Source organism: Grus americana, chromosome 5, assembly GCF_028858705.1.
Source record: "Grus americana isolate bGruAme1 chromosome 5, bGruAme1.mat, whole genome shotgun sequence".
Taxonomy (NCBI): Eukaryota; Metazoa; Chordata; class Aves; order Gruiformes; family Gruidae; genus Grus; species Grus americana.
In genome coordinates this window covers 5,543,537-5,557,847 of record NC_072856.1, presented here as the reverse complement: position 1 = coordinate 5,557,847, position 14,311 = coordinate 5,543,537, and the positions used below count along the sequence as shown (strand labels likewise).

General features: G+C 42.3%; 1 protein-coding gene across 7 annotated transcripts in view; it reads right to left on the bottom strand.

Moving 5' to 3' along the window:
• Nucleotides 1–13,341, bottom strand: part of ANO5 (anoctamin 5) — a 61,244-nt gene extending 47,903 nt beyond the window's left edge. For 4 of the 7 annotated variants that reach the window (XM_054826678.1, XM_054826681.1, XM_054826679.1 and 1 more), the window contains exons 1-2: nt 13,191–13,341; nt 774–818 (exon numbers count right to left, since the gene is read on the bottom strand). In XM_054826678.1, the coding sequence (XP_054682653.1) occupies nt 774–818; nt 13,191–13,251 (106 nt within the window). In that variant the 5' untranslated portion in view covers nt 13,252–13,341. The remainder of the gene's footprint in view (nt 1–773; nt 819–13,190) is intronic. The other 3 variants (XM_054826680.1, XM_054826682.1, XM_054826684.1) reach the window with 1 other exon arrangement.
• Between the last annotated feature and the right edge of the window lie 970 nt (nt 13,342–14,311).

Below are 14,311 nucleotides of genomic sequence, written 5' to 3'. Positions count from 1 at the left end.
TGCCTGCAGCCCTGGGAAGCAGGCAGCTGCCGCAGCTTTGGCCAAAGGTAGCGAGCCCAGGAGCAGAAAGCCCAAACGTGGTCACACAACCCTCCGTGGCAGAGGCAGCCTGGCACCTTGTCCCTGGAGCAGGAACATTCAATTTGCCTATGCTGCTGAGAGGACTTGAACCGATTCCACAGCCTACAACGGCCTCGGTGTTTTTTCTGGATTATCCTCTCTGTAGCTGTGAAGGTTTAACCTCAGGAACAAGCAGAGTTCTACATTTTAAATGCTCTCCCAGTAGCATAGCTGATTACTTATGCAACTTGGGAAAGGAAATCCTCTTGGTATCTCTGATCCAGGGGAATAAAACCAAATAACCCTACCGCAGCACACAAGAAGGGCAAAAAGACAATGCAAACCATATATTACTCGAGAAGTACAACATACTTAAGACATTCACACCTTGAAAAAAGCACATAAACAGGTTCCTAAGCAGTATAAGAAATGCATCTCCAAGTCATGTAGGAAGGTATAAAGGAGCCGCAACACAGAACTGCAACAAGCACCAGGAATGGAGATGCCCAGTTACTTCTTACCCAAGAGAGCTGCCCACAGATAGCTATAAATTGACTCATAAATCACATTGCAAAAAGCTTGGCTCATAGGTGACATCAATGACTCATAAACTCAAGTCTGATTTCCAAGAGGCTCTCGGCAGGAAAAAAAAAAAAAAAGGACGGAGGACACACACAAAAGGGAGGAAGGCGTAACGCCGGTTAGTACAATACCTTCTGACTGCGATGGCTTGAACTTGGTGAGAATCGCAATGTTATCTTTAAAAGGAAAAAACACTTCAGTAAGAACCAGATGTCAAATCCACTTTTAACATGAACCCATTTAATAATTCTCTGTCATCTACAATTTGGCCACTATATCCAAACAAAAAAACAAGCCCTGGAAACAAGAGACTCTGGCCTAGACAGAAAGCACGAGCAGGTTCCTCCTCAAACACCAACATTCACCTTTTTGTCCAGGCACCTTATTCAGCAACACAAACAAGGATGCCACTGTCCTCTATCAGCAGCAAGGGGGACAATAATAGTTGAAATAATAGTTTCCGCTAGACAAGAAAATGCCTTTAAAATTCTTCAGGAAATTACAACTTCATATCTAAAGATGGAATAAACCAATAATATTCTGATAAACCATCATAGTTAAGGCAACGGCCTTGTTCTTCAACACTACACACATTGCTGTATGTAAAGAGCTCGAAAAACACCCCCACACCAAGAAGAACGAATGAGGACACCTCCTAAACACAAGTGGCCCTTCAATACAAAATTCATTTGTACAAATTGCAGTCACTCCTTGCAAACTTTTTGTTCAAAATTAATCCCAGAACCACACTATGACTATCAGAACCCATTAAAAGTGTTGCAAACATATAATTTTAATATTGATTCAAATCATTGGACTTTCATGGCCAGGCACATGAACATACCTCATTCACAATGTAACCGTCGTCTCCAACAGCCTTATAGTGCTGCACACAGCTATTTCTAACTCCTTAAACACGTGTGTCCTGGGAGTTTGCACATTATTGGAAATAAGTGAGCTTCACATGGCCTATAATTTTGTAGTATTAACATAACTCTGTCCCAAACTACACCCTACCGCAGGGCAACCTAGTTATAAACTTTCGGTACGCCACCCCTAAGAATTACAGACCGTTGCTATTTCAATTACAGACCCAGATGATCAGACCAACAGTAATCCAAAACAGCACACAGAAATCAACATTCAGAACTGAAGACTGGAGAACATAAGCAAGACCAATTTCGCCTCTTAAAACATAAGTACCACACCAAAAAAAAAAAGGTACTGCTATTAGTGCAATGTTATGATTTCTGTAACAAGCAGGAAAACTTGGCTTCTTGTGTAATGAAATGATTAGTCGTTCTACAGTAGTTTAAGTTTGTTCACAGTGCCCAAATCACTTTCTTTTTCTACACGGCAAAACTGACATTTTAGGAAAAAGTAAGAGGAATTTCATTCTGGACCCACTGGTTAAAAGAAGTGGTTTAATATGATTAATAGTTCAGGAATCGAGAAATTGTCCTTTAAAGCCTTTCTACGCATTCCACGATGAAAGACAAAAGCGCTCAGTGGCCTAGACGCCAGTGTTCTCATGGTTTTTCAAAGACGCTGCTTAGCTGCAATTTACAGAATTGACACACAAGCTATTCAAGCAGGACTGGCCGCCACATATTTAAAATCAGATCAATGGACGGGAGACCACACGCATGACCTACCCACCCTTTATACAACAGTATGACAGCAGAAACTTCTCTGATGACTACAATGGTAATACAGGTTTTATAAGATTTAAAACTAAAGTCACCTGCAAGACAACAAGCAGCTCAAAATAAATTCTGTTTATTTTGACAAGTGCTGTTTGATTTCATTTAAAACATCTCATAAAACACAAGCAAGTGTATTCAGTGCTGTTGAAAAAAAAAGTCATGAAGCTGTTGTAAATCAAGGCCTCCCGCAGCCCCCTATTTTCTGATAGATGGGGTGAGGTAAGCGGCACGGCTCAACAATGCCACAGGACTCGTGATGTATCACTCTGCACCAAAAATGCACTGCACCTCCTCTGGGAGAACTGCAACTCCTCACAGGCCACGTCCTGCTCACAACATCTGTGCCTCCACCAGGCAAATAAAAGGTCCAGGACATGGGCCCAACCACAGGACTGCTCACTTAATTGTCACTGCACTTAGCACACTACTATTAGTGGAAGAGTTTTGGCTTCTAGCACTCTCTCCGACAGAGCAGAAACACCCTGGAGGACACCACAGGCCAAGTTCTGGTCTTTGGAGAAGTCTGCCCTGCTTGGGAAAGAAGGGAGTTTAGCCATACAGACGTGGCTGGACTTCGCTACTTGTCCTCTAGGCCAATGAAAAATTCTTGGCTTTTTTAATTACTAGCACAGGCACAGCCCGGGATGCTCTAGCATCTTTAACAGTACCTAACCAGTAATTTCCCTGGAAGATGATAATCTATGTCAATTCAGCATCCTCAGGTAAGCTGGGGGTCTGCTGGCAGGTGGGAGGAAAAAAAAAAAGCTTGGCTGACGATGCTGCACTGAGGCACAGCTGGGCACAGAGCCACTGGTGTGTAGATGCCGCAGTCTGGCACAGCTCAGAGCAACTCTGCATCAGAAAACAGAGCAAGAGAAGGTATTTAAGGTTTCCTTTCTTTCAACTTCTATCACCCTCATTAATCTGCATCAAGCAGAGCTCTTGGTTGATGTCTTTCTACCAGTAAAAACATTAACATATTAGGTGCTTCTAAAGCCAAGTGGCAGCTGAATAGTCAGTTTTAAGGATCAAAATTTTAATTTTGCTACTAAAACTAGGAAGTCATCTGCACTTGCACACCTAAGACCTCTGACAGAGCCATTTCAAAGGTAAAGTCAGAGCCAGGATTCTCAGGCAGGTGCTGACACACTGTTAACTGTTCAGCAGCAGTAAGACAGTATTACTACTGGTACTGCTACTACTTTCAGCATTGATTCCAAAATACTGTCTCCATTTATTTCCATGATTTTCTTAGACACAGCAACAGTATCCCTTTCAGTCAACAAAACGAAGTAGGAAAAAAACAACTTTCAGATCTGTCATGCTGTCCTGCATATGTTTGATATCTTTGGCATATCGGTTACAGACATACATACATACCCTTAGGGCAAATTTTTGATGGTCCAGGTAGAATGAAAAAAAAAAAACCCACAAAACCAAGAACCAAAACCAAAAACAACCACCAAAAAACCAAACATACATTGCAGTTGTTATGACGTAGCTACTTCAAATGATGAAGAAACTTCCTAATATTCATTCTGAACAAGCCACAAAAGAAAATTTTATTCTTAGATGTCTTGACGTTGCCATCTTAGTAAAGCCCTGCCATTATTCAGTAACCTAGCCTGCTTGACAGAAAAGAGAATTCAATTTAAAATATGATTATTTATCACTAAATCAATGCGCTATTAACGGTACTGTGTCCTTTGCTCCCAAAAGATCACCATGGGATTCCTGCTGTCATGGGATCTGCCCTGACAGATCTCCATCGCTGATAAGGAGTCTGATTCAGCACTGAGTGACTAACAAAAAAGCATACTGAACAAAGACCTCTCCAGAGTAAGGTCACTCATTCCAAACAAGTTTCATAATGACTATTGTAAGTGCTTCAATATCTAAGAAAAACATGGCTTTAAAATAACTTATTAACTAAATTTATGTGTACATTGACCATATCCTCCCAGAGCTGGATGACTGAGTTGCCAGGGAAACTGAGGACCCACCTAATATGTTGGCTCCTGAGCAAGTAAAGTAAGTAAAATTACTCTGGCATCATCTGAAGAGTAATAACTGCACTGCTGAACCAAAGATTCCATCTCAAAATTACACTTGAAATGGTGGTTTATGCACACCCAGAGCTGCTCCTAAAAATTTAAAACTACTGCTTAACAATGTAAACATTAAATTCTCAGTAAATCCATGAATATTTATTGGCAACATTTTAAGATAACTTTATGATCCCCTTAAAAAAAAAAAAGAAATTGCATTCGAGTATAGTCTGCTTCACAGACGTACTCATTTTCAGCACGCGTTATATTATTAAACAAGTGATTCCAGAGAACAGGTATTTATCAACACACAGAAAGTAAAAAAAAGAATAACCATATTTTATATGGGCACAACTATACAGAAGAGAAATCTGTTCCCAACAATAAGAAAATCTCATTTAGCATTCGGAAAAGACATGAAGTCTTCAGTTCTAATCTCCAGTATAGTAAAAGGGTACTTTAAATCAGAACTGAGGTTTATCCACAGCTGTCTTCCTTTTAAAGAACCGTAAAACCTCCCTTCCGATTAAAAAGCACTGGCTTAAAAAAAAAAAAAAAAGAAGAAAAAGACAAACCTTGTGTAAATCTGTTTTTAGCAAAAAACCACAAGCATGGTTTTGTAACACACCACTTGAATGGCGTTTTAACGCGGTTAAGGCAATAAGCATTACTGTATTATATGTACCAGCATAGACAAGACTTAAAGCCTGCTGCGAGCACTGAAGTTAGTATTTATACCTTTCCGGTATCATCATTTTGCAGAATGACGCACATAAACTGATTAATAGGTTCAAATGCAATTAAAAAATGAAAGCCCAGACCAGTGGCAGCTAGATAAAGTCATGTATTTTTAAATTGCGTAGCATTTAGATGCATGTAAGTAAGGGGGAATAGGATGGCAAATAAACCTCAGAAGAGCAGGGTGGCAAAATACCCAACTGCAGAAATGCTGGCAACTCATGAGGCGCTATGGCTGTGCTTGTTTGCCCTTAGACTATTTATACATGCAGGGCCAGATTTCATCAGCGCTATCTGACTGCAGAGGCAGACGAATCGCTCGGGCAATGGCCTTGCACATATACGAAAGTGCCAGGTGCTCCCACATCTCCTTTGAGAAAAGATGAAGGGGAGCGGTGGTACTGCTTTTCATCACAGCCCGAGGGAATTACAAGCGCTTCAAAAAGTGTTAGGTAAAGACTTGCTTCCCTAGTGTTCCCAGAGATACACTTAAAATCTTACAGTGTCATTCATTAGTGCATTTCTCCAATTTCCACTGAAATCACCGATGTAACCCTGAAGCAACACAATCTCCGATTTCTTTTGGCCTTTGCAATACATAAGTTGTCAAACACAGCAGAGGGCTCAATGTACTATTCATTCTATGGACATGCATGACATTCCCATCCTCGTATGAGAGATCTATAGATACTGGTCAGAGAAAAGTGATACATGAACAGGGAACTAACATTGGAGAAATAGTGAAAAAACGGTGGGCAAAGGGTTAGCATAAAGTAGGAACTCATATAACTTGTGCTTTTATTAAGAAAGTAAAAAGCAATATATATAAAAAAATACACCTCGAATCTACTGTCCTCTGGCAGTATTCCTCAGTTTCATGCTACCCAGACATTTAATTACAGATGGCCAGTTTCATCTGCAATTTCTTATTCCTTCTGGTCCTCATGCTCTACCTAGTTCAATACTACTTTGGTTATGCTTCCTATCAAATGTGTCATTGGGAGTTTTGCTAGTGTATTCACCAAGTACTCCATTTTCTCATATTAAACAATATGAAAATATATACCAGTATAGAAAGACCTTTTACAAACAAATCCCACAAAATCTTTTTTTCTGAAATATGACTTTGCAAGACTTGATGTTTTCTGTCCAAATTACTTTAAAGACAATGGAATAACTGGAGCACCTCTCCTATGAAGACAGGCTGGGAGAGTTGGGGTTGTTCAGCCTGGAGAAGAAAAGGCTCCAGGGAGACCTTATAGCAGCCTTCCAGTACCTACAGGGACCTACAAGAAAGCTGGAGAGGGACACGGACAAGCATGGAGTGACAGGCCAAGAGGTAATGGCTTTAAGCTGAAGGAGGGTAGGTTTAGATTAGATATTAGGAAGAAATTCTTTACTGTGAGGGTGGCGAGGCACTGGCACAGGTTGCCCACAGAAGTTGGGGATGTCCCACCCCTGGAAGTGTTCAAGGCCAGGTTGGATGGGGCTTTGGGCAACCTGGGCTAGTGGAGGGTGTCCCTACCCATGGCAGGGGGGTTGGAACTAGATGATCTCTGAGGTCCCTTTCAACCCAAACCTTTCTAGGATTCCGTAACTCTGTAAGTAACATACTGACCCCAGAGAGCAGCAGTTCCCAACGATCAAGAAAATGAGCAAGGCAACAGACAATGGCTCCCATCACTTAGGAGTTTTTTATGTAAGCACCAGTCGATTAACAGGACTGAAGTATGAAAAGGCATCCAACTTGCCAATGGCCTCAAAACCACATCTGCTAGTCATTACTCGTTAGCACAGTATATTTCTAGCACACTATAAATTGTGCAAACATAGGCTCTCTGATTTCCTACCTGATAGTTAAGAAAATCTCTTTGAATAACAAACCACAAGGCCCTTTCTAATTTAGGGCTAGTGCAGAAAATTAAAGGCCAGCCATCTGCATCCCAAGCCCTTCCCACGTGGCTTGCTGGGGTTCTGCTATCTTGCCAAAGGCCTCAAATTTCACATTTACCCTTGGGGGCCTGCTAAGGAAGACAAAGGGATCGCTTGGGATTTCCAATTATAAGACTGCACTTCACCCAAAGATATTCTTACATCCTAAAAAAGAGCATTTGGAACTTCACTACTGCTAGTGGTCCTCGCTGAGGACCAGTGGAGAACGGCTCTGTACCAAAAAACCCAGCCAAGCCAACAAGATGAAAAATAACAAGGTGCTTATATATTACTGTTATGTGTAAAGGAGCAATCCATATGCACTGGAAAAAAAGTCTGATTTGAAACAGTAGCCTGGAATGAAGTCTCTTAACAAAAGTAACATCAAATGTGGGTCTATTCTTCATTTATTCTTAACGGTCAGATCTGTAACAGACTACTATGCTACAAGTGCAAATGAAAAAAAGTAGTAAATCACATAACCCTTTAATCTATAGGATCTATTGAAAATTCCAGATTACAACCATGCAAACAATTTCTTTCCTCATTTCTTTGGCACCAGGTACAACTAAAGTAGAAACTATTAGCAGCAACCAATAACGAAAACAAGGGCTAAAGAGAGAGACTCTCTTTATCGTACGCAGGCCTACGATATGTGAGAATACATGCTAGTTCTGCCTTCACGTGGTGTGAAAAGTGATCCAAATTTACACGTGGATATATTCTGAATACACAGAAACAGATTCAGAAGCGTTTATTGGATTACTGCAATGCGAGTATTGGAGGTATGGAACTAAAGTATTCTCCCAGCTGTTCTGGAGAACTACACTTACACATAGATTTTCACGTTAGCCTACCCAGATAGGTGAGTTACAGATTGTATTATGTTACACACAGAGAGGTAATTGGTGCTTACAACGCATGTCAGCACATTTGCACAAGACATGAAGTTTCCAGCACTGGTGCAGGTGTCCTGCCTTGTTCTGCACCTTTTTATCAGCAGCAGCCAACTAGCCTGCTAGCGTGCCTTTTCTTGGCACGCGTCAGGCTAAAGCAACGAACACCATCGGTTTAACAGCTGTAGGTTCTTGCAGGAGGCCCGTCAAAGAAAAACACACATCTATCTCTATAGCATAATCCAAGTAACCAAGTCCCAACCTACAATCAACTCCTCCTCCACACAATGTTTAATCTATAAATAATTCCTGACATATTCTTCAGCTTTCTGCAGATAGCTGACACCTCAAAATCCTTCTGTAACTACGTTATAATTGCAAGAACTATCCCTAGCAGTACCACAGAAGGATCTTGTGTCCCCTTGGTGCATTTATACGCATGCACATGTGAAAAGCTACTATCAAATATAATTAAATTACTGCTAGATAATGAAACACAAGCTGGCAATTACACAGCTCTTCAGTTCAACCCCCAGATAGCAATAAAAAAAACTAGTGGAAAAGTCCACTGCACTATTACCTTGCCACTTAACACCTGACACAGCAATTCTCACCACATTTTTACATTACCTATACCTTCTTAATTACATGCTTATATTAGGTGACTGTACTTCTCCACGCATATATACAACTCATTAGTTTATAGATACTACATATGAAGACAAAGATGTTTAGTTTTCTGGTTGGGGGGGGTGTTTGTTTTTAACGAAATATCTGTCAATGATTCTCAGCATAATTTTAAAAGCACATTTTCAGTAGTGCCCTTATATTTTATCCTAGCTTAACCTTGCATCATAGTAATTGTTAATCATTTGTACATAGATGTTAAAGTGCCCTTCCATTTTATGATACAGTTATCTCATTTCTGTAGGGACTTTTCTAGAGTGCAAAAGCTTACATTTCAACACAGCTTTCAGTTCTCAACATGTGCTGCTAATGCACCTGTTAAATAAAAGCTTAAAAAAGCAAAGTAACTTTGAATTTTGTTTGTAAGCTGAGAAGAATTACTTACAAAAACCTTCCAGGGTGCGGACACCATATTTATGGCACAATTTCATTGACCAGCAGCAAAGACTGGAAACTTTCCAGCTATAGATACGCTTTCAAAATTTAGACTTTTACTCAGATCCATACCCACATTTTTATTTAAAAAAAAAAAAGAAAAAAAAGAAAATCAAACCCCTATGCACTGGAAACCTGCTTTTCCATTAGTCCTATAAACACCTCTGAATGGGAGGCCACACCAGACAGTACCTCAGCTGCAAACTGCCCGAGAGGAAAATGCTGAGAGAGTATCCCTCTGCCTTACGCTGCAGTAGGGTTTCAGTTGCTTCCTTAGCACTTATTTGGCATTCGCAGCCCGGAACCTCTGCCCACAGCTGGAACCAAGCCCTTCCTCCAGGAACCACCGGGAGCGAGAAAAAGCTGCAAAACATTTTCTTTCATTTTCTGAGCAAAAAGGTGAAGCTGCAGATCCCTTCTTAAACAGAGGCTCAAGAGCATTCACCTGTGGTGGGTGGGACAGTCAGGTTCTTCACCTGAGGGAATTCAGCTCTACTGGCCAGATCTCTGTGGCCTAAACATCCCACAAAATTACTACTGAGTTAAGAAGGCATGCGAGAGACTTAAACCCTCCTTGGGAGCTGCTCTGCTTTGCACCAGGCTGCAGAGGGAGTGACTTTAATCTCATATACGCAGTCCTCATCTAAAAGAGAAGTGATATAAGTCTCGGTCACCAGTCCAAGGGCAATTTTTTTTTTTTTTTAAACTGAGACAATCTCCGCATAAAATCCATATTTAACAGCTGTAATGGAATGAACCTGACATTTGTTTTCTCATTAAAAGCACCACAGCATGTATACAAAAATATATATATATAATGTGATATTGTGCAAGCTGTTGGGATCAGCTCCCAAAAGCAGGCTTTCCTACTACAAACTGGAGTTTTCCATTAATAGGAAGTTTACCTTCCAATAACCAACCTGTATTTACACTGTGCCCCCGCAGTGATGCATCACAGCCAGTACAGAAATTCCACTCGGAAACTACACAGTGGTTGGTCTAAGGGAGTATTTTCTCCCTTGCCTTTTATATTCTGAACTATCTCTAAATTTCTTGGAGCTTTTATTTCATTACCTGGGAATAACCTTTAAAAAAAGCTTTCACATGAAGAAACCCTCCACTTTAGCCCTGTGGAAACATGATATCCCATTCAGAGTTTCCACAAATAGATCAGAAATTACTACATACATTGTTGCAGTCATTAGAGACAGATGTAGTGTTGATCAGAGGTCTGTATTTTGTTACTAGTATGAATCATAATAGTTCTGATTAAATCAGTGAAGTTTCATTCTATTAAACGACAGCAGTGTTTGGCCTGAATGCTGAGGCATTACAAGAAGCCAACACACTGGCACAAGCACCATTCGCAACTCTTCTGCTGCCTTTCTCACGGGGAACACGAGCAAGATGACAACCAACCTAAGTAAGCTTTTGAAGCTGGATCAGTTTTAGAGTGTTTCGAGTTCAAATCAGACTCCTGGAAGTTTTGAAAAAGGAACCATGCGTATAAAGGCAGTATATTTCAAATCACGGCATGGAGCCAGTCACAAGTTTCCAGAAGATCCAGAGTCTTGGGGATGTATCCCACAGCACAGCTACTTTAACATTAACGTTCCATGCTGGAAAAATAATGCTGAAAGACAGCGCAGACTTAAATTAATATTCCTAACAATGTACTGTGGTCTTCTTGCTCCGATATTTACATTCCGATTTGGCAAGTTCACTTTCCTTGATTTTTTAATATTTGAGGTAAACGCCACACATCTTCCAACAGAAAGCAAAATCACGCACAAGAAAATGGAAGTTATTACCTCACACGGGTGTAATTCAACAGGAAGCCAGAAAGCTTCCTTCAAGGTAGAAGTTTTGGCACACAGTCTCTAAACACAGACTCTGCAAGCTAAACTTTCTGCTGCTGGTAAGTAGTTTTTCACACCCACAACCTGTTCCTCAGCATTCAAGTTTAATGAAATGCAGTAGTAAACCAGAATTAAATACACACGTACTATCTAAATACGAACACATCTTTAAGGAAAATAAGTAGCAGATGTTTTTGATTCTGCCTGGTTCCTACTGACTCACGCAGACCCTGCTTGTGCACGTCAGACATCTAAGGCTTGGAGCCTCCTTAAGAGGCTACCTCTTCCTTAAAAGCACAAAGCAGATGTTGAGATCTACGAGAAGTCCCAGTGGAAACATATGCATACCACTGTTAACTTTTCTAAACCATAATTTAAGAAAGGTTTTTTTTTTTTTTTAAACTTTGAGAGATTTTTGGACAACAAATTAACATAAACTTTAAAAAGTCTACTCACTTTACCCCATACTCAAATTTGTTTCTGTTTTAGAAAACTGGTTGATTAAAAGAAAAATGAATTGAACCAGTGCAAGATTTTGTACGGACCATTATGTGCTACCGTATGGTAAATCCTACCAAATCATCTTTGTTCACTGAAACCCCTCACACCTCCTTGTATTTGATGTTTATAATTATGAGAAAGCCCCAAGATGCTCATGGGAAAACTGAATGCTGCTAAGTTTACAAACCTGACTTCTAGCAACATTCCCGAAACGGTTACTGCATATTTTGTAAATATTTGTTAGTCTCAAGCTACTTCTGAAGAACAACCACTGGTCAGAGCGGCTCCCTCCTAAGCACTTTTCACTGCTCAGAGGCAGCGGGACAGGCAATGACTCAGGGCTCCCCACAAGACTTTGGAAATGCATTCTGGCCAAAAGGCTGTACCACCCATCTGCTTCGGTTCCTGAGCCAGCCTGCCAGCTCCTCCAGGCTTCCATGGAGAGGGCAAATGTTTGTCTGACACTTGCTGCAGACGCCCGCCTCGCCGCAGTCGGACACCGCTCCTTGCTGTCATTGTAAACAGCTTCTTTAGGATAACTTTCATAATCGTTACCCACTGTCATATCTCTCTGAAACAAGACTATCAAATATTTTGAAAGGCATGATTTTTCACTAGTGCTCCAAGTGTTTAAAATGGCATTATATGTTTTTCTAAAAGAGACAGCGTAGTCAAGCTGTGGGGGGAAAACATACAACCCAAGCAGCCAACCCAGATGCTCTTAGTGGTTCTTTCCTGCTTCTAGGAATGATGGCAAAGCACAAGTCCCATGGAGAAATTTTTCTAGGTTAGTGCTATTCTTTTTTTTAAAAAAAATATTAGAATCTTTCTGAAAATATCAATGTACTAGCTTACATCCAACTGTTGATTCCTGTCGCCAGGTGAGGTACTGATAAATACACACTTCGCATTTGCATCATGTTATTTTACAAAACCATAATATTACCACATTTATTACAAGTAATTACATTACATTCTGACACAAATTGGAAACTGTAACCTGGCTATCGCAAAAAAAGCAAGGCCCCAACACAAACCCACCACCCACAACTGGTGCCTTCTTCAAAGCTGACCGGGTACCAGCGCATCCCGTATGGAATGAGGCAAGAGAGGGGCTGCTCCCACCTTCCGAAGCGAGGTGACCCGCTCTGCTCTGACCCTTCTTGTACCGGTCTCAGCTACTGGTAGACAGCAGCTCATCTCAGCCTGAGCCCAGCTGGGGCTTTGTGAAAGGCAGAAAGTTTGCTGTTAGGCAAAGGCAACCTTTGCTTTTGAAGTGCGTTTAAAAATAAAAATCAAGGGGTGTCTCTAGTATGGGTTCTGACCTGTGTGCTGATGTAGGAGCCGGTTTTTTCAAAGGTTTATTTAGGGTTTATAAAGACCTAATCAAACTATGCTCAAGCTCATGCGAACGTGTTTGTTGTTTGCTGTTTTCAGTGGAAGCCGGAGGACCGAAGACAGACTCAGGAGGCGTCAGAAGTCATCCGGGATCACCCCCACCTCCCAGACGCCTGCCTGCAGACCCCCGGGGCGGAAGCGGACCCCTCAACACCCCACCACCGTCAGGTTCGCGTCCGCTGCCGGAACAGTCCGCTGCCTCCCACCCGCCACGCTTCCACGGGCTCCGAGTCACCACCGGGCAGGAAGCCCCGACCGCGCCCGCAGCACCCTCCCCGCTGGCGGGGGGGGGGTATGGGGGGGCGCGAAACAAAGCCGCAATCCCCCCCTCTCCCCGTCCTCTCCTACCATCCGCAGACAGAGCCATCTCGATAAGAGTCTCATTCTCTTTCTTCCCCAAACGATTCATGGTGGCCGCCTTTTCTTTTCTCCTCGCCCACGGAGGGGAGGATGCCACACGGGAGCGGATGAGAGAAGAGGGGGTGAGTCACGGACTGGCTTCTCGTCTCATACATGCGCACTGCCCGCAGAGGCGGAGCACGGAGACGAAGGGTGGGGGGGGGACCGGACGAAGGAGGGGAAACCGGGGGCCATACCAGCTGGGGCGCGGTTCCCGCCCGTCGGCCGCCCCCGGGCGGGAACCGCGCCCAAACGGCCCCCGCCGGGCTCGGCTCGTTCCCCCGAGGGGGTAAAAGGTCTTTGCCTCTCTAAGACCTCCATTAAACCTTTTGCTTTTCCGCTGCGTAGAGAGAACTTAGCGAATGCGAGCTGGGAAAGCATCCAAAATGATCATTTATGGCTGAAATTTCGAGCGTTTGCACTTAGTGACGTTTTTGGGAAAAGCAAGCCCTTTGTACAGTTTGATTTTTTCGTTTAGCTATAACAAAGTGTTTGTCTTTTTTTTTTTTTTTTTTTTTTTGCCAGTCTGCATCTTCTATAATAGTTGATCTTTTCGTGAGAGAAGAGAGCAAAGAAAGTGAGGTAAAGTAATATTCCCGGTGTGGGTCGGTGTGGTGGTTTATCACTGGCTGGCAACCAAGTGCCACACAGCCCCCAGCTCACTCCCCCTGCAGTGGGATGGGAGGGGGAGAATCTGAAGAACAAAATTGAGAAAAATAGTGTGTTAATATAAACACTGTTTAATATTAAAAAAAAAAAAAGGAAAAAGAAGAAAAACCCCAAGAAAAACAAGTGATGCAAAAGAAAACAGTTGCTCACCACCAACTGACCGACGCTCAGCCAGTCCCTGAGCAATGGCAGCCATTGCCAGCCTCCACCCCCAGCAGTTTTATTTCTGAGCATGACATCATATGGTATGGGATATCCCTTTGGTCAGTTGGGGTCAGCTGTCCCAGCTGTGTCCCCTCCCGGCTTCTTTGGCACCCCCAGCCTCCTCACTGGCGGGGTGGTGTGAGGAGCAGAAAAGGCCTTGGCTCTGTGCAAGCCCTGCTCAGCAATAACAAAAATAT